At 43.4% G+C, this 19285-nt stretch overlaps 1 protein-coding gene across 1 annotated transcript; it reads right to left on the bottom strand.

Annotated features, from left to right (window-relative positions):
• Positions 1-885: 885 nt before the first annotated feature.
• On the bottom strand, positions 886-3598 carry RHOB (ras homolog family member B). Its single transcript, XM_061622682.1, has one exon. It carries the CDS (start codon positions 3004-3006, stop codon positions 2416-2418), a length of 591 nt encoding a protein of 196 aa, XP_061478666.1. The 5' UTR covers positions 3007-3598; the 3' UTR covers positions 886-2415.
• Positions 3599-19285: the final 15687 nt, after the last annotated feature.

Raw genomic sequence — 19285 nt, 5'->3', positions numbered from 1 at the left:
GGATTTCTCTGGCAAGATGGCATCTACTTGGCTGTTTGGTTTGCTTCTGTTCAGTTGCATTAGTATGATAAGGGGAAACGAAGATGAATGAGTAGGTGAGTTACCTGGAAATTGTTTTCTCCATGACAACATAATCACTGTAAAAAAGGGGGGCCAAGTGTAGCATAAACCCACACTGCCTTCAGTAAAGTTCACATTCACACCTTCTATAATGCTCAAGTCTCCAGGAATGTTTGCAAAAAAGCAAAAACTGTTCATGCTGAAACTTGTAAATCTTTCTCAGAACCAAATTTTGCCTGGTTGGCAACAGCCCCATCAAGACAGAAACACCCACACACTTAGACCGTATCCTAGGGCACTTTAACTTACCATTTAGGCCAAGTTAAACACGAAACAAAACTAAGAGCCCAGAGGGCTTTAGGACCCAGAAGAAAGAGGCACTGACCTCACCCAGCAGGACAAAGGCTTTTTGATGTGGCTCAGCTGCTCCTTATGGAATAATCTCAAAAGACTTTTTTTAAAGGCAGCTTTCCCCCAAACATAGAAGAAAAATCTCTCTTTAGTGCAAGATAAGCTTACCGCAGCCCACAAAAGCTGCAGTCCAGCATGTTTTCAGGCTGGTTAAGTCCATAAGCCAGTGAAATTTCAACAATTGAACTCTGCACAGGATTTCAGTCTGCCTCTCCAGTACGTTACCAAGGAGTATAAATACTTCTAAGGGGGTTCTATTACAGGAGGGTCCCCCATCAATGAAATAAAATCAGTTTTGATGGGACAGAATTCCATGTTTGCCTTGATAATCAGCAGCAGCTTCACTTTTTAAGCCTAAATGCTCATGTTTTATCCAGGGTCTCATTCATTATATCACAAAAAAAGGACAAAGGGTAGTCATAGAATCTTTTAATACTTTACATTAAAAAAACCCTGCATACACAGCTTATATAGTTTTATGTAAACTTCACATGTCTTCTTTTTTTTAACCAGGTCAATTTAGTGTTGTTGTTTAAAATAAAAGTCCTCAGTACCACCGTAGAAAATGAAAAGGTAAGGGGGTCAGGAATTAAATCTGTTCTCTTAAACAGAGAAGCGCAAGATAGTCTCACGCAGGCCTACAAGCTGACCTGTAAAAAATAGGTGTTCTGCCATTTTAAATGAGCCCAATAGAGTGCACTTAGTATATAAAAAGATAAGTGAATGTCACAAAAACAGTGTTTCCACTTGTTTTTTCAAGGCATCAAAGTCAATTACAGTGGTTTTGCTTCTTTAGTCAATCAGTAACACAGAAAACAAAGGGCACAGTCAAGCCAAAGTTAAGCATTTTGAAGCCCCCTCTTGATAATTGAAGCAACTCATGTGCTTACATCATGACATCATGGGGGGCGTTTTCAAAGTGTTTAGCTGGAAAGTGCTCAAAATGAGGTTCCAGATTAAAGGGCTTTTTTGCAATGCTACAGTGTCAGATGGCAGATTAACAAGTGCATGAAGTGTCTAAAATAATAAAAAAACCACCCTAGCTTGTGCAAAGTAGGTTCTCTTTTTGCAAAGGAAGATAATTTATTTAAATAAACCACAAAGAAGCATTTGCAACTCAAAAAGTAGGGGAGGGGGAGGAACAAAATGACAGCAGGCACCAGACTTGTAAAAATAGTCAACCCATTTTCCTCTTCCCCTGCCCCCCCAACTGCCCTCTTTATACATTCAGAGAGAGGAAGAGGAAGAGGCCACAATTTCCCATCACTGGTACAGTACATAAGTCTCAAGAGAAGCTAGGGCCAGTCCAATGTCAAACAAGCCACACCATTTCAGTATCCCAGTTTAAACAAAGTGTTTTGTATGTACACACAGCAGATATCCCTCCGGTCCAAAAACCCCCACCCTCCTCCCTTTTCAGAGCCTCAAGAAAAATACTAATTCACAGGGGGGGGGAGAGAGAAAAGAGAACAATTTGTCTACCACTGAATCTCTTCATAGAGATTGTGTGTCCTGGGGGGGGCGAGGGGGGCACACCTCAACAGCCATAGTTCTAGAACCTCCATCACAAAGGATGGCGAAGCGGATTCCCATTTGGCTTGGGGCGGTAAGCGCGGGCTCCTCAGTCCTCCCCAGCAAAGGCAAACGGGAGAGCAAGGGGACATTCCAGTCATCTCAGTAGCCCTTCTGGAAGGCGAGTGGGGCTGCCTTTCAGAGTCAGTAAACAGGGCGATGCCTTTGTGAGGGGGCAACCCTCTGCTTACAAGATCAAAGCCTCCCCATGCCCCGGGGTGTGTGCGTTTCCACACATGCGTTCCCGTCCCCTCCGGAAGAGTGCAGTCCCACGACACCCACCCATCCTCCCCGGGTTTGTTCTGCGCGCGGCTCTCTTCCAACGGGCTGTCCACTCCAGCCCAGTCCCTCCAAAACCGCCTGGCAAGAATCTTATAGCACCTTGCAGCAGTTGATGCAGCCGTTCTGCGTGCCGTAGCGCTTCTGCAAGGCAGCTCGCGTGGCCGTCTCGAAGACCTCCCGCACGCCTTCCTTGGTCTTGGCCGAGCACTCGAGGTAATCGTAGGCTTGGATGCGGATGGCCATGGCCCGGCCGTCTTCGGTGCGGACGGGCTCCTGCTTCATGCGCGCCAGCTCGTTGCGGACGTGCTCGTCGTTGCGCAGATCCTTCTTGTTGGCCACCAGGATGATGGGCACGTTGGGGCAGAAGTGCTTGACCTCGGGCACCCACTTCTCCGGGATGTTCTCCAAGGAATCGGGGCTGTCCACCGAGAAGCACATGAGAATCACGTCGGTGTCCGGGTAGGAGAGGGGGCGCAGACGGTCATAGTCTTCCTGGCCAGCCGTGTCCCAAAGCGCCAGCTCCACCTGCTTGCCGTCCACTTCGATGTCGGCCACGTAGTTCTCGAAGACGGTGGGCACGTAGACCTCCGGGAACTCGTCCTTACTGAAGACGATCAGCAGGCACGTCTTGCCGCACGCCCCGTCCCCGACCACCACCAGCTTCTTGCGGATCGCCGCCATGGCCAGGTTTGCCAAGCCTGCCCTGTTATGCTGCTCCAGCAGGGAAATCGAGGCACTCCCTTCGCCACGACCTGCAGCAACACCTGCTGTTGCCTCCTCGCGTTTTCTGTAGGACACCGTCGCGAGCTACAGCGGGGAGAGAGAGAGAGAAGGCCGGGCGAGTCTCGCGGAGCTCTCGTTTCCAGGCGCAGCGCACTTTTCTTGCCACCAGGCTTGGGACTGGAGGGGCAGAGAACCGCCCACTTTGCTACGTCCAGGGCTGTTCTTTGCCGGCCGTCTTCCTCTTTCTACGCACCCCGGAGCTAAAAGGGATCGTTGCTTCTTTTTTCTTCTTCCTCCAACTCTAGAGAAGGCTCCCTTTCTGTTGCTCGGCTTGGAGAAATTCACAGTGGAGGAAGGAAAACCGCGGCGGGAAGAAATCAGACGCAGCTTTTCGAAGCACTGCTTTGGGCCTCGCCTCCCCGCCGCCTCCCTTCTTGCCTTGTTCTCTTCCGGAGAAAACTGTGCGTCTCACTGCGCGAAGCGTTCGCCCCTTTAAAGAACCGACGCCTCCCCTCCCCTTTATTCCGTAGCGCAGCGGCAACCGGACTCGGATATTTAAAGGGGCCGGCTACTTTCTTAATATAGCTAGCCAATGGAAAGGGAGAGGGTGAGGTCATCCTTTTGGAAGAAGCTAGCGATTGGTGACAGGTACTGCAGGCGCTTGGGCGGAGACAAAGAGCGAAGTGACTGACAGCCAACAATGAGAGAGGGTGGGGCCCTTGTCTCCTCTTGCGAGTCGCTGAGATTGCGGGAGGGGGGCTTTACTCTTTACGGTGTTGAATCCGGGAGACATAGAACCGGAGACTATTTAAAATCTTTATGCCTCCCTTCCCTCCACCTTCCCATCCCGTAGGAAGCGTCCCCAATTCCGACGAGCTGCTGTGGTCGGAGAGTTTTCTTTAAACTTTTCTCCGTGGTAAAGGCATTTCTCCGCAGTTCTCTCCCCCTACCCCGCCCGCGTTAGGCGATTTGCTTGAGAGTTTCACAGCAGCAGTTGCTGCTGTGGCATCCAGCAAAGGACCGCAAAACGTGGCTGGGATTGGGCTCTGCAGATCTCTGTAAGGCCCGTTCTGTCTTTCAAAGCGTCAGATCACTTGTTGCCAAGTCCGCCCTCCCGAATTCATGGAGATGGCCTTCAAATTTACCCTGAAGTAGTCCAACGGAAGGTAATGAAACGGCTTTGGAATAAATGGTGCATCGGGAATGATGGTCTGTCGATCTTTTTGACAAGGTGCTGGATTGCTCTTAGATTCTACTCCCAGCCTTTATTTTCATCGTCATAAGCGTGCCCTATCCTTTTCTCAAGTACCAGATCTGATGGGAAGGGTGGGGGGGAGAGGAGCAGCATCTCAATTTAGGCTGTTGTGCCCCAGGAGAGATATTATCATACCACAAAAAAATGTTCCCCCACCAATAGGATTAAACAAAGCTCATTGGTTTGCAGTCCGTGTAGCTTCATCATTTAGAACACTGAACGTCAATGAAACATGCTTTTCTTTTTCATTCTTCACGCATGAGCAGCAAAACCATTTTTAAAAGCCCCCCCCCATAATAACTGCATACAGTGCTTACAGAGATAATAAAGATGTGAAAAATGAAACTCAGCTCTTTAGTGATTATTTTGGGAGAGGTCATCTGAAACTAGGAGTTTCCAATTAATTTTTAAAACAAATTTTCAAGGAAATCGATAGTTGTTATTTTAACATGTTATAGTGTCATATATTTGGCCAAAAAAGGATGTGTTTCTTGAAGAATGACTGAGCTTTCAAAACCAGCAAACTAACAACTTTTCCTTTCTTACAATTATTATTATTATTATTATTATTATTATTATTATTATTAATAATAATAATAATTACATTTGTATACAGGCGGGCCCCACTTAATCGGCAGGTTCCGTTCCGGATCCCTGCCGTAAAGCAGAAATCACCGTAAAGCAGAACCTCATTGAGTATAATGGGGCACGTCGCACGAAAATGCCGCAAAAGCGGCTTTAAAACGAGGAATGAAAGCCACCGTATTAGCAGAACGCCGGGAAGCGAAGCGCCGGGAAGCGGGGTGCTACTGTACCGCCTCATAGCCGAAGCTCTCTGGGCAGTTTACAACAATTAAAAACATTAAAAACAAATATACACATTTAAAAACACTTTTTAAAAAAACAATTTAAAGACACATGCTAAAATGTGTTAATCAGCATTACTGTTTATTCATTTATTTAGCAGGAAATGAATACATATTACATAATTAAGGAAAATGTGTGCTTTGGTTTATTTGCCCATCCATGAGCTTGAAGCAGCTTACAAGTTTGCAAATCATAAAAAACCCAAAAAATCTTAACTGAAATGTAAAGCAGTAGGCTGCATATTAAAAGTTATTTATTTCATACAATACATAAAGAAAAAAACTCTGAAAAACCTACAGGTGCAGTCCAAAGGCTCATCGAAACAGACAGGTCTTACATCCCTTTCTAAAGGCAAAGAGGAAAGCACAATCCTAAATCTCACTTTGGAGCCCATTTAATAGCCAAAGGGATATCACAGTAAAGGACCTGCTCCTTGCACGTGTCCTAACATTATGAAGTGTAACACTTCCAAGTGCAATTCTATATGCTTACTCAGAAGAAAGCCCCAGTGGGACTTTCTCTGAAGTGTGTGTGTATGGGGGGGGGGACTAGCTAGGATGCCATGGAGCAGGCAAGAAGAACCCGTGACCCTCCAGATGTTGCTAGACTACAGCTCCCATCATCTCTGACAACTGACCATGCTGACTGGGGCTGATGGGAATTTGAGTCCACAACAACTGTAGGCACAGGTTTTCCCCCTCCTATACAGCCCTCTCAAAATACATACCCAGCTCCTGCTGCTCATGTAAATAAAAACAGTACATCTTAAAATAGAGCAGTTTAAAGCATCTTTTATCTCCTTGCTTCCAAGAATTATATAGCTGGAAACCCCTCACTTTCTACTTACTGGGCATTTGATGTTAAATATGTATTTAATTTTATTTGTTTAAGTACTGTGACACTTACTTCAAAATAAATGGCTTCAGAAATTGATTATACCCAAGTATATTATTTTGCTTACTGAAAAAGGACATAAACATTTTATGTGGAGAACCCATACACATTGATCACAGGTCAATTTTTTTAAAATGAAAGCATTCTTATATTGACAGAGTAGAGATCGCCTCAACTTGGCATACCTGTTTTACTAGATCCCGACACTCCTACTTAGCACTAGCTACAACCCCTTCTGCTCCTATGCCCTGTGTGAGATGATCTCTCCCAACTCTTTCTTACTGTTCCTTTTTGTACCTGTGTTAAAATGTATACCCCACCTTTCATAGCCAAACGACTCCTCAAGGCAGCTTCCAAGATCTTAAAATAAAATAAAATAGCATGTATTACATTATTTTTATTTGCCAAAAAACCCAAAAACCCTTATACTGCCAACATTAAGGGAGAAAAACCATTATGACAGTGAACAACTCAAAGTCAACAATAAAATATAACCAAACAATATAATCAATGAATTATACCATAAACCAATAGTAATAAAAACTGCAGACATGGAAGAGCTGAATGAATAAATAAAAGAAAATGGTCTAGAGGAAACTTGACTTTTAAATGCCTTTCCTTTGGCCCTCTCTTCCACCCATTCTGCCATGAATTTCCTACCACATGGCCCCCTCCCATACTCTGCCCCTCATTCTTCAACCTTCCTCTTGCATCATCTGCTTCTATCAATGATGAAATTATTTATTATCATATTTATAGATAATAAGATAAATAGAAGAACAGCATGGCTTGGTATTTCAAATAGTGAAAGTGTTTTTGTTGACTTATTTCAGCCGTTTTATACCTTTCTGCCATCATGGAACTCAAGGAAGCAGCTTATTACATGTGATTCCCAAGTGGTCTCCCATCCAGGTACAGACCAGACCCAGACCTGCTTAGCTTCAGTAAGGTGGCTGCATCATGTATCTATGCAGTGATGCATAAAAGGATTCACAGTATAGATTAGGCTGTTAATAGGTGGGGTTTTTTTTGTTTACTATATATGTTGCAGGACCTACTAGCCCTGCTCTCCCACGCCGTTAGCAGTAGTCTGACCTGCAACGACTAATTTGGTGAAGCCTTCCTTTCTGCTTTATCTTCCCAGAAAGAAAAGATTCGCCTGCTGAATTTCTGAGTTATCATGCTGCAGGTAAAGGTGCAGGAACATGGCAGGTAGGGGAAAATGTCAGTAAACCTTTCTGTAAACATGCATCATTTCCCATGAAATCAACCCGCCGATTTGTAGAGCATTTATTGCACAGAAATGTATGAGAAGCACAATCATGTCTACTTTTCAAAGATACTTGTATTTTGTTTGCCTGTAGCAAACCACCCATCTTCCTACCTGTTTGCATTCATTACTTCATGCAGAAGTATACAAAAGTAGTTAACATTGATTATTTCTGTTGGAGTTTACTGCCATCTTGTGGCCATACTAATGGTCTGATGCAAGAAAGTATATCTGTTTCTTTGAATTCTTTTAAGAGTTATTTATCCCCTGAAAACAAAATGCAGTTTCTAAATTTTATTTGGTTTTATTTAACAACATTTATATATTGCTTGATTGTAACAAAACCTCAAGCAGTTTGCAACCCCTCCAAAAGAACACATTAAAATTATCAATAAAAAGACAGTCAAAACAGATATTTAAAAACATGAAGGATATGGACATCTTTGTTAATATTATTATCCATATAAACATTACGTATATAATAATTAAAGGTCTCCTAAAATTAGCTTTGTTTAAAACTTCTTTTCTCTCTCCAGCCAATTAACTGTGTTTCTGCAACAAGCTGTCAGGGGTTGAACACAAGATTTGCATTCAAAATGGTCCTTTAGCACAAACTGAAGACATGCTTAAAGCCCATTGGACCTCAGCAGGACCTGTTCACGTAACTTTGCACTCAGGTTGTAATGCTGCAGTGCAAAGCTAGAGATGTACCACTTTCTACACTGCTTAATATATAAAAATATCTCTAAGTGGTGTACAGAGAAGTAAAACAGCTACAACAAGTATTATAAAACATGCACAACAAAACCATAATACAAATAATACATGCATAATACAAATTATTAATAAATAAATACTGACACAAATTTGGTTAGGGAAATTATCTTGAGAACATATACAAGCAATACATATCACATAGCTCGATGGGTTCATAGTCCAATGGGTTGTGCTTCTGTGCATTTTGCAGCCAGTGCCTCCCCACTATCCATAAACCCCTGCTATTCCCTTGCTCAGCCAGCTGCTGTCAAATCATTTAGTGCCAAATCTGTTACTGAATTCTAAGGAACATTTGATCATTGCTAGTCGCAGTTTTTTATTTTTTATTTGTTTCTCGTGCATATTTAATAATATGGAGCGATGTAATAGCGTCTCTTGCCCTTAGATGTATTCCACTCACCCACCTGCTAGGTATCCCTTAGCACCCTGATAGAATGGACTTTAGCCATTTGACTCGGTTTATATTAACTTCTAGATGAATCAGTTCTTGTGCTCGATTGTGCATTTGCTTTATGTTGGCCAACCACCAACCTTTTAGACCTTTGGCATTTGCTCAAACTGAGCTGTGCTTGTGCGACAAGTCTTGCATAACTTAACAAAGAAAACATTTACACAGATGTCTCTCTAGCGCCTCACCCTTATTATTTGCTCATAATCCACATCAAAGTTAAACTCACACCTTCTCTTTGACTGACATCTTTCGTGATGCCTTCCTGATTAGACCCGTGGCTAGGTTTGCATGCTGCAACCAAACACCCCCCATCCTTAGGTACATAGGAAGCTGCCTTACAGCTTGGCCCACCTAGCTCAGTATTATCTACTCTGATTTGGCAGTGGCTCTCCAGGATTTCAGACAGGGAGTCTCTCCCAGCCCTTCCTGGATTTGACAGGGATTGAACCTGGGGTCTTCTGCATGCAACAGATGCTCTACTGTAAGCTACAGCCCTTTCTAGAAAGGGACCTTAAAAATAAAACTGGAAAGCTTTCTTCAAAAGTTTCATCATTTTCTGGACACTGTAAATGTACCAGGACAATTTTTTTAGGGGAGGGGAAAAGGGCCTGAGGCCTAGGTCTTTTATACTGGGTCCCAGCTCCCCTTATCCTCTTCCCCCCCCCAAAAAAAGCTTTATTCTTTTAAAAGCTTTCAAAGAATACAGTGCTGGTGAGACTCCAGCTACTACCCACTAACTTTGCAACTATGCAGATAAATTAGCATATGCAAATATATGTCATGCGTTTCTGCCTAGAGTCTACCTAGCAACATCCCAGTGTAGGGATGTTGGAGAATTCCATCATAAATGGAAAAAGAAGCAGAAATTCCCGCAATTTGCAAGTGTATCAGAGGTCAGGAACAGAAATCACGCAAGTAAATGTGAGCACTGTTCACTGTTGCTGTTTTCTTAGTTTGCAAATGTTATGTAAATAATTACCTCATTTGCTGCATTGTTTTTGATTTTTCCTTCCATTGAAATGTATTGTAATTAATTACGTAATTAATATAATTAATTCCATTAATACAGAGCCTTCTCTGTTGTGGCCCTTAGACTATGGAATGCCCTGCTCTGTGAGGTAAGCTCAGCCCTGCTCTTTCCATTTTTAGATGGCTGCTGAAGACCCATCTTTTTATACAAGCAGTTGGCTAAATTTCTACCCCTTTGTACTGATGTTTTTAAGGATTTTCTGGATTTGTTTATGTATGGTTCTTTGTATATTTTCTATTTTTAAATTTCTGTATGGTTTTATGTATGCTTTGTATTTTTAAATCTATGTAATCCACCTTGGGACCTGCATTCCAGGTGAGAGGCGGACAACAAAAAGAAAAGTTGTTGTTGTTGTTGTTACATAAATTTCAGCCATAGCAGATAGCAAGACAAATAAGTGCTTTTAGTGAAAGCTAAACTGTAGCAGAGTAGAAAGAGCACTGATTGTGACAAACCCAGGACAGAAATTGTTGCCTCCTTATATCCCTACCCTGTATACAGGTATGGGAAGAAGTGATAATCTTTGACCTAGTATACATTCCCACCATTCCACTGTCAGATCAGTGGAAATTTGTTTTATATCAGATACTTTCATGTACATTACTGGCATTCAGTACTTGGTCATATTTCTAAGGAGAAGTGGTCTCCATCATAATGCCTTGATGAAGGAAGGGTCTTTATGCATAAATATAATTAAGAGCAACTGTAGACATTGAGATACCTTTCATAGGAATGGCTTTTCTTGAAGACGGGGTAACAATATGTAAGCCTATGAGCTTTTAAAACCCTCTTCTTCAGGCTACAAAAACTGTGCACTCATTCACAGATATTCCTCATCTGGACCTTTTCTAATGTTCCTCCGTTCTTAAGATGTGTTTTCACATTAGGTGTGGGCCACGTGGCATGATTTTAGACCGGATGACTTCTGACTGCACATGTGTGTTTCAGATACCTTGTGTAAAAACAAAACAAAAACAAAAAAACGTCCTTGCATGTAATAAAAAAAGAGGGGGCTGTGCTAAAGCTTCTTCCTGATGTGCTGGTAGTTTATGACATGCAGAGATTTTTATTTTATTTTTTTTACATGAGGGAACATTTAGAACGCACTCTCTCTGTCACACACACATACACACTAGAGCATGGGTCACTCAACATCATGGCACCCTTGGGCATACATGTACCCTCAAAGGCCTTGAAAGAAGGATTCTATTTTAATTATAATAGGTTGTGGCATGTGCTTGGTTGCCGTGTGCATGTGACAGTTTCTCTGGTTTGCAAATGTGCTCATGGGCTCAAAAAGGTTGGTGGCCCCTTCACTAGACAGAGAGACAGAGTCCAGAATTCTACCACCATCTTTCAACTTGTAAGGTGCTGACCTGCCCAGCGGGCCTCTTCTTATATTCCCTTTGGGGCCTGGAAACTACAGCAGTAATCGCTGCAAGCAATACAAGATGTTTTTGCTTAAGACGTTGTTTGGGGGGGGGAGTACAGTATGACCAGCAACCAAGGTGGGCTCCAGCCATTTTGCTAGTGGATGTGGAATGGCAAATGCTCCTCCCCCCCAAAAAAATCTGGCCACAGTACATGTAGTACCCAAGTTATTTTGGCACCTGAGACAGAAAATTTCACAGGCATCCCTCTCCCAACTTTGGCAGTAAAAAGGTAACAACAACAAGCTTTTGCCATCCTTTTGTGACATCCAAAATCAGCTCCCTGAGGTAACCATCACACTCTGCCTAATGGTAAGGCCAGCCCTGATAGCTGCTGTGCTTCCCCAGTTAAGAGCTACACTGTGTAACAGTGAATTCACATAAACTTGTGCATAAGGTCTTGTACCTTACAGGGAGGCTCTTGATGTCCAGACACATATGATGGTTCATGCACCTCTGATAAATTCACTTGACCCCTTACAACTTTCTTTTCAAGGCCTGATTTTGTGCTGAGTGACGTCTTAGGATACAGCATAAGGGCCCTACTGCAATTTGAGGGGAGAATTCCTCATTCACCAATACTGGAGGTCTCAATCCCAGCCCCCAGCGTAGCACCTATGGTAATGCTTCCTGCCCCTGCTACTATGCAAGCCACCTATGTCTTGCTAAGGCTTCTGTGCCACTCTGGTGAAGTGCAGTCTCTGTTCACAAACTCCTGCATAGCATCACAAGGCCTCTTTTAGTGCCAGCCACACCAAATGTATACACAAAGGAGCAAAGGGGTGTTTTCTGGCAAGCAGAGCATTAGCTGCAGTGATGCAAGGCACTGCTTGTGTGCTACTTGAGGTAAAGCAAACATGTCAGGATCAGCACATGCCTCCTTGTCTTGCCCTGCTTCAAACACTCATAGTTGGAAACCCAGTCCATGGCTTGCAGTAGCGCAGTGGCAAATTCAGAAGTGCAGGGTCCCTTCGTGAGAGTTACCCCCCCTCACAGCCACGCCCCCTTTCCCCCTTTCCCTTATCTCCCTTGCTCTCCATGTCATCTCGTGAGTTCACACTCCATTATAACAGATGTCCCTAGGAGCTAATCAGCATGAAAGGGGAGTCTTCGCAGTGCCTGACTTGCCTCCTTTCACTCTGATTGGCTCCAGTCAGCACAAAAGGACAAGGACTCTTCTCAGTGGCTAACACACCGCCCTTTCGTGTTGATTGGCTTATACACGGGGACCTGGCTGGGACCCTGCTCACAAAAAAGTCTACGGCTCCCTATGCCCCCTGGATGACTACACCCTTGATTTCTTGTGCATGTTCTGTATCCGGTAGGTAGGTTCCAGCCCTCATAAAAGGAGAGTCTGGCGACCAAGGATTGTATCCAGTGCTAATCATACTCAAAGTAGACTAGCTTTGGTCTAAATAACTGTGGTCCATTAATTTCAGTGGGTCTGTGCTGCTGCTGTGTGTACACCATTCATTTAAAACACATGGCTTCCCCCGAAGAATCCTGGGAACTGTAGTTTACCCCCCACAGAGCTACAATTCCCAGCACCCTTAACAAACTACAGCTCTCAGGATTATTTGGCGGAAGTAATTTGGTTTAAATCTGCTTTAAACACATGGTATGTACGCAGCCTACATTTAGTTGGCCCCACCACCAATATATTTTCATACAGAGCAAAAGCAGTTGTCCTTAGAAGTCATTGTTTCCAAGTTATGGGCAAAAGGTCTGCTATGTGGTTGGAGGCAAAGTATTACTCTTTCAGGCAATCAACCCTAAATAATCACTTTTTATGGCAGTCCACAATCTCCTTGTACCAATTTGCCAGTGTTTGTGAAAACACAGCTTTTGTGGCAATGCAGCCATTACCATCTCAGGCTGCTGTGTGTTAGTCATTATATTTATAACTGCATACACAACTCATCAGGTACTCAGGTGCTGAGTTATGACAGCTGTATAACCAAAACAGTGCTATAGAGAAACAAGGGGAATATATCAGTGTGCTCAGGGGAACCCTAAGGTTTGCAGAAGCAAAAAAAATTCTATAGGGGAAAAAAAATCAAGGGGGAGAAAAAAAAGGAAAGAAAAAAAACAAGCAATGAGAACTGAGCATGTTCAATGGCCACAGAACGCTGAGTGTCTGTTGGGGGTGGCAAAAGTGGACAATTGAGGGGGAATGGAGTATCCTGGAAAAGGGCGTGGCTGGATGGAACACTGGAGCATTCCGCGCTGCATTTTGTTGCAGGGGCCACTGGTATATTTAGGTTATATCCAATGAAGTTGTCCCATTAGTGCAAAGACTTCCACCTGCACAATGGGACTTCCTCTCCATGCGTACCCCTTGCAAATCTGTTTGGCAGGTTCCCCAAACCTTCTGGAGCAGATGTGGGTGTGGGGAGAGGAAGCCCTGTTACACAGCTGGAAGTCCTTGCACTATCAGGGCAACTCTGATGAATACATCCCTGTAGAATTGCTATATTTTGTCACTGAGAGTGCAGTCAAAATTCTGCTCTATGCAAACAGTTTCCAAAATTTAGACCTGGGGCAGGAACAAATGGGGAGTACAAATAAAATATCAGTAACCATTTGAATGGTTAAGACAAATTTTCTTGCAAAGTCTTCTGGCCATTATTAAGTCACTGGCATGGTGATTTAACCTCAGATGTCCTCTTAGATAGCTTTTTTATTTAACAAAAAGTAACTAATATAGTCCACTGCATTTTGAAAACTTCACAGCATTAAGGAAAAGAATTCTTCAACAAAGGGATGGTAGAATCTTTGAGTCTTTGGGACCACTCTGCTTTTCAGACATGGCACGTGGAGCCAAAAACATGCGTTTTGCTTCTAAACTGATTACTTCCTGCCCTCACTTTACAATTGCTCAGTTCCGTAATAAATTAGCAGCATCTCAGAATAAGAGATTCACAGCCATGGAGAATAAACACTCAAGCATAAGAACATCAGAAGAGCCCTGCATGATCAGACCAAAGGCCTGCATAGGGCAATATTCTGTTCTCACAGTAGCCAACCGGTTGCCTATGTGAAGCCCACAGCAGGACCTGAGTGCTCAACACACATGCAGTTCCCTACATCTGTTATTCAGAGGCATACTCCCCCTGACAGTGAAAGTATCTTCCCATTCAAAATTTTGTATTTACATACATGTACCGCACACAATCAAATGCATGCACTGTTTACACTATAGAGTGGCATGCTTACATTTCTTACAACTTGAACACATTTTTCTTTTCCTCATGCGGAACTATAGTCAACCTGGAGACCCAGCGTGTTGTAGTGGCTAGAATGTTGGACTGGGACCTGGGCAACCAGGGTTCAAATCCCCGCTTGGCCATGAAGCTACCTGGGTGACCTTGGGCCATTTACTGACTCTCAGCCTAACCTACCTCACAGGGTTGTTGCGAGGATAAAATAGGGAGGGGGAGAACCATGTTTGTACACCACCTTGGGCTCCTTGGAGAAAAAGTGGGATTGAAATATAATAATAATATATATAATATTAAACATCATAGAACAGATGCAGCTGAATCCAACAATTTCTTGATAGAGTAGTGAATGCAGTCTGTTTTTGCTTACCCTCCCCACACACACACTCACCTACCTTTGGGCAAACCTGACCTCATCAGACCTCTCTGAAAAAAAATGTGGCTTCTCTCTTCAGTGGTGTGAGTCGTCCTGACACTACTATTTCAGATCCAGTCTGATCTATTTAACCCATTAGAACAGATGCCAACTAGTGTTTATAAATCCTCCCCTGGATTGCTTATCCAAAGTTGTTTTGTTGAGAAGCTCTGACACACTGCTTGCTACTACCACCAACACTTCCTACACCAACATTCTAGGAGCAGAGAGACCTGCCTAGCAACCGCTGTGTTATTCTCCTTTTCCTGCCCCCATGCACTGCCAGAGCAGGTTTCTGGATGGTCAGTGCTTGTTGCACAGCTCCCTCTGTAGCCCCCCAGCCTGACATCCTCTAATCTCTTCGCATATATCTAGTTGGGTTGCACAGGTCTCTTGAGGAGGATGTCTGTGGAGACCTCCTGTGAGACAACAGAGCTGAGCATGGAAACACTGCTGGACATTGGCCGGTGGGCAACGCACATATCTTGGAGGAGCATGAGGATTGTCCTTCCTAGATATGGAAGCAACTGACCAAACTATAGACATACAGGAGACTGAGGGAAGCAAGCAAGCACATATCCCAGCCCCAGCCCTTGACCATGGTAGTTTACCTGGAACTGTCCAAGGTGCTGAAACCTATTAGGACATCTCCAGGGAAAACCTGGAGTGGATTCCATTGCCCCACTGACACAGAGCCACCAGCCTCCACTGCTAGTTACTGCACACACACATACAAAAGAAACTGAAAGAAAAAATGGCATTTCTCATCCCCAGAGGTACCAAACACAGCCAGGCTCTCCTGAGTCAAATTGAACCAATGCTTAACTTGAGTATTTTATTTTAATCATTTTAGGCCACCTTGTAGGACAATATCCTTTTAAGGTAGCTTACGGACATACAACAGATGAGACAAAACAGAGTTCCAAAAATACAGATGAAAATATAGCATATGAAACACAGCAACACAATATCATAAAACTAGAGAGTTGTATAAGGCAATATAATGTTATTTGCTATTTAATTTAATTTTTTGTACAATGTATTGCTTTATTGATGTATTGCTTTTTTGATGTATTGCCTTGTTGATGTATTTGTCTATATTTGTGTTTACTTTTTCTGTAAGCCGCCTTGAGGGCCTTGCAGCTGAAAGGCAGGGTATAAATAAACATTAACATAACACAGCATAACACAACATAACATAACTTTCCTGTATTCTCTAAAGTTCCTCCCCCGCCCCACCTACTTATTTTATCTAAAAAATAAAAATGAACTTGGCAAACCCATCTACACATTATTCAGAGCTTGGTGGTAGAGTTCTGGACTATACTGCTTCAGACTGCAGATGTGTGTGTGAGTGTGCTATATATTTGAATACTTCCCCATGTAAAGAGGCCCTTACATGTGGTAAACTAGCATATCACAGAGAAAGGTTTTGAGTAGCCAAGAACATTTTACCTTGGGTAACCTTTGGCCCTCCAGATGTTGCTGAACTTCAACTCCTATCATCCCTGGCCATTGGCTATGCTTGTTGAGGTTGATTGGAGCTGTAGTTCAGCAACTTCTGGAGGGCCAAAGTGCCCCACACCTGCTCCACCTACACAACTGCAGCCTGAAGTTGTATAGTCAGGGAGTCCACCACTTCATCGACTTCAGTCCATCCTTTATCCAAGCGCCCTGTTAGTTTATTGTTGTTTATTGAGAATAAAGTTTAGAGTTTTAGTTTAGAGAAAAGGCGGGTCAGAGGAGACATGATAGAAGTGTATGAAATTATGCATGGCATTGAGAAAGTGGATAGAGAAAAGTTCTTCTCCCTCTCTCATAATACTAGAACTCGTGGACATTCAAAGAAGCTGAATGTTGGAAGATTCAGGACAGACAAAAGGAAGTACTTCTTTACTCAGTGCATAGTTAAACTATGGAATTTGCTCCCACAAGATGCAGTAATGGCCACCAGCTTGGACGGCTTTAAAAGAAGATTAGACAAATTCATGGAGGACAGGGCTATCAATGGCTACTAGCCATGATGGCTGTGCTCTGCCACCCTAGTCAGAGGCAGCATGCTTCTGAAAACCAGTTGCCGGAAGCCTCAGGAGGGGAGAGTGTTCTTGCACTCAGGTCCTGCTTGCGGGCTTCCCCCAGGCACCTGGTTGGCCACTGTGAGAACAGGATGCTGGACTAGATGGGCCACTGGCCTGATCCAGCAGGCTCTTCTTATGTTCTTATGTTCTTATGTTCTTAAAGGACCTGGAGTTCGTAGCCCCTTAGAAATGTATTTTTAAGACAATGAAATTTTCTAGATCAGCTCTCATTTACCAGCAAAGAGATTTTGGTATATGTTCCAAATAGGTATGTTCAACTGGATGAGTCAATATTTAATTTCTTGAATGTAGTGCTAAATTCATGGCCTAAACTAGGGGGAAAACTACGCTAAAATAAACCCTAGATAAAATAGAAAAACATGTAATATTTCTCCAGGCAAGTGAGCACTGTCATGTAGAAACGATGCTTTCATCAATGTAAGTTTTGTTTTGTTCTTTTTACTGTTCCAGCAGTCCCTTAAGCACAGGACTGTTGATTTCAAAGACAGGGATTTTTAGGTCTGGTGAAAATGCTTTGCAGTAGTGCGCTTTAATATATCACAATCTGGAGCCAGCCACAGGGCTATAACACTGTCACAGTATAGAATCTATGTAACTAGCCGCTGCTGCCCCCTTTTAGGGAGCCATGAATCTCGATTTGTGCTCCACCCAGAGAGTATAAAGACTCTGTTAAACAGCCACTATTGAGTGTTTATTAACTGGGATGGCAAAGGCACATATCAATGACTTCGAATCATTGTGTGATCTTACATATATTATCTTGGAACTGAGTCTAAATGCAGACCTTCTGGGTACGACATCAAGCCATGACAAACTGCAAATGCCAAAATTCTTTGACATTCACACAAGCATCTCTCTCTCTCCCCTCCCCCCCTAATGTTTCTACTACAGCTTGAAGACATCCATGTGATGCTGAGTCTTATCAAGAATGCTATATACTCTTTCCTTTTTCCCATCTGAAATGCAGCAAGCCTAAATAAACTATCAGATCTGTTAAAGGGATGGGTTCCTTCTGAGAGGAAGGGCAGGATATACTTTTAATAAATAAATAATAAAAAAATGGTGGACAGGGATCTATATACATGTAGTTTCCCACATAAGACCAAGTTCCCTGTGGATCTTTCAAAAGATTTGTTGAGAAATCTGCTAGAGATGGGGAAAAGAGTTATTGAATTGACCAGGGGAAGTTTAGATGAAAACTTTCCTAAAGTGGACCAGCAGCAACCCACATGGCAACAGCATGGCAATACCTCCTAGTGGCAGACTTTGGCAAATGGTCATAGTTTTCCTGTTAAAGAAACTTATCTTCATTCATGGCTTGTACATTTCTCACCGTAAGCCCCACTTCTTTAACTGTTACCAGCTCTTTTTTAGTACCATATAGTGTGATCATAGAATAAGTGTCATGACCCTGACCTTGGGGCTCAGAGATGGAGGAAGATGTGATCAACTCTGTGGCTGCCATACCACTGGATGAAGAACGCAACCAGGTTGCTGATAATAAACATGAGGGTGACTGTCATGAACCTGCAGAACCCAAACTTTAGGCCATCATGGATGTTTCCCTGAACCTGATTTATGCAAGGCTATGGTCTGAAGGCACCTGTGGCCACCTCCCTGCTCAAGCTAAGCAGGGTCAGGTCTGGTCAGTGCCTGGATGGGAGACCGCCTGGGAACCATATGTAAGCCGCCTTGGGTTTCAATCATGAAAAAGAAAGGCGGGTTAGAAATGTAATAAATAAATAATAATAAATAAGGAGCCAAGCACCTCCTACTCCATAATACCTGCCCAGAGGCACAGAGATCATGCCAGGTGAGAAGCCACTGAGTGACACAGATGGTGCTTGCCTCCAGGCTAGGGGTCTCCCTTTATATCAAGAATCCACATTATTCAGGTAGGGGTAGTGGAGTCCAGGAGTGGTAATATGGACTAGGCAATCTACAGTTTTCATTTAAATAAATTGCTCACTTGGAGCTCCCCAAGGTCTGTAACTCCACCCTGCCTTGCCCCATGAGATTCTGGCTCAAAGTTGGGTCAAGAAAGAAAGCTTAAATAAGAACATAAGAAGGGCGTGGCTGCTGGATCAGGCCACAGTCCCACGTAGCCCACTGTCCTGTTCTCACAGTGGCCAACAAGATGCCTATGAGAAGACCGCAAGGAGGACCTAAGCGCAACAACACTCTCACCACATGTGATTCCCAGCAGCTGGTATTCAGACATTCTGCCTCCAAAAGTAGAGGTAGCTTACTCCCATGACGGGGCGGGTGCATATCAGTTTTCCCATCTCAAAGATGACATCACCCCAAAAATGTTATTACAAAGGATAGTGGTACAAAAAGAGAGGGTCAAGCAGACATAACATTTAGTACATTGTGGAAGTGGTTGAAAGTGCCTTTAGTACCCTGAAAACATGTACATTTTTAATTCATGGAGCACGGTCTGGAAGAGCAGTTCTGCAAGCTTCCAGTGTGTTGGGTGGCAGGGGGAATCAGCTCTTGCAGGTGACTATTGGGTGGTGCTCAGAAGA

Source organism: Rhineura floridana, chromosome 4 (assembly GCF_030035675.1).
Source record: "Rhineura floridana isolate rRhiFlo1 chromosome 4, rRhiFlo1.hap2, whole genome shotgun sequence".
Lineage (NCBI taxonomy): Eukaryota > Metazoa > Chordata > Lepidosauria > Squamata > Rhineuridae > Rhineura > Rhineura floridana.
Note: the sequence above shows the minus strand (reverse complement) of the source record. Positions and strands in the feature narration are given on the sequence as shown.

Bases quoted from the DNA above. Each gene is read 5' to 3' on its own strand.
- RHOB (XM_061622682.1), bottom strand. From the start codon at position 3,006: ATGGCGGCGATCCGCAAGAAGCTGGTGGTGGTCGGGGACGGGGCGTGC.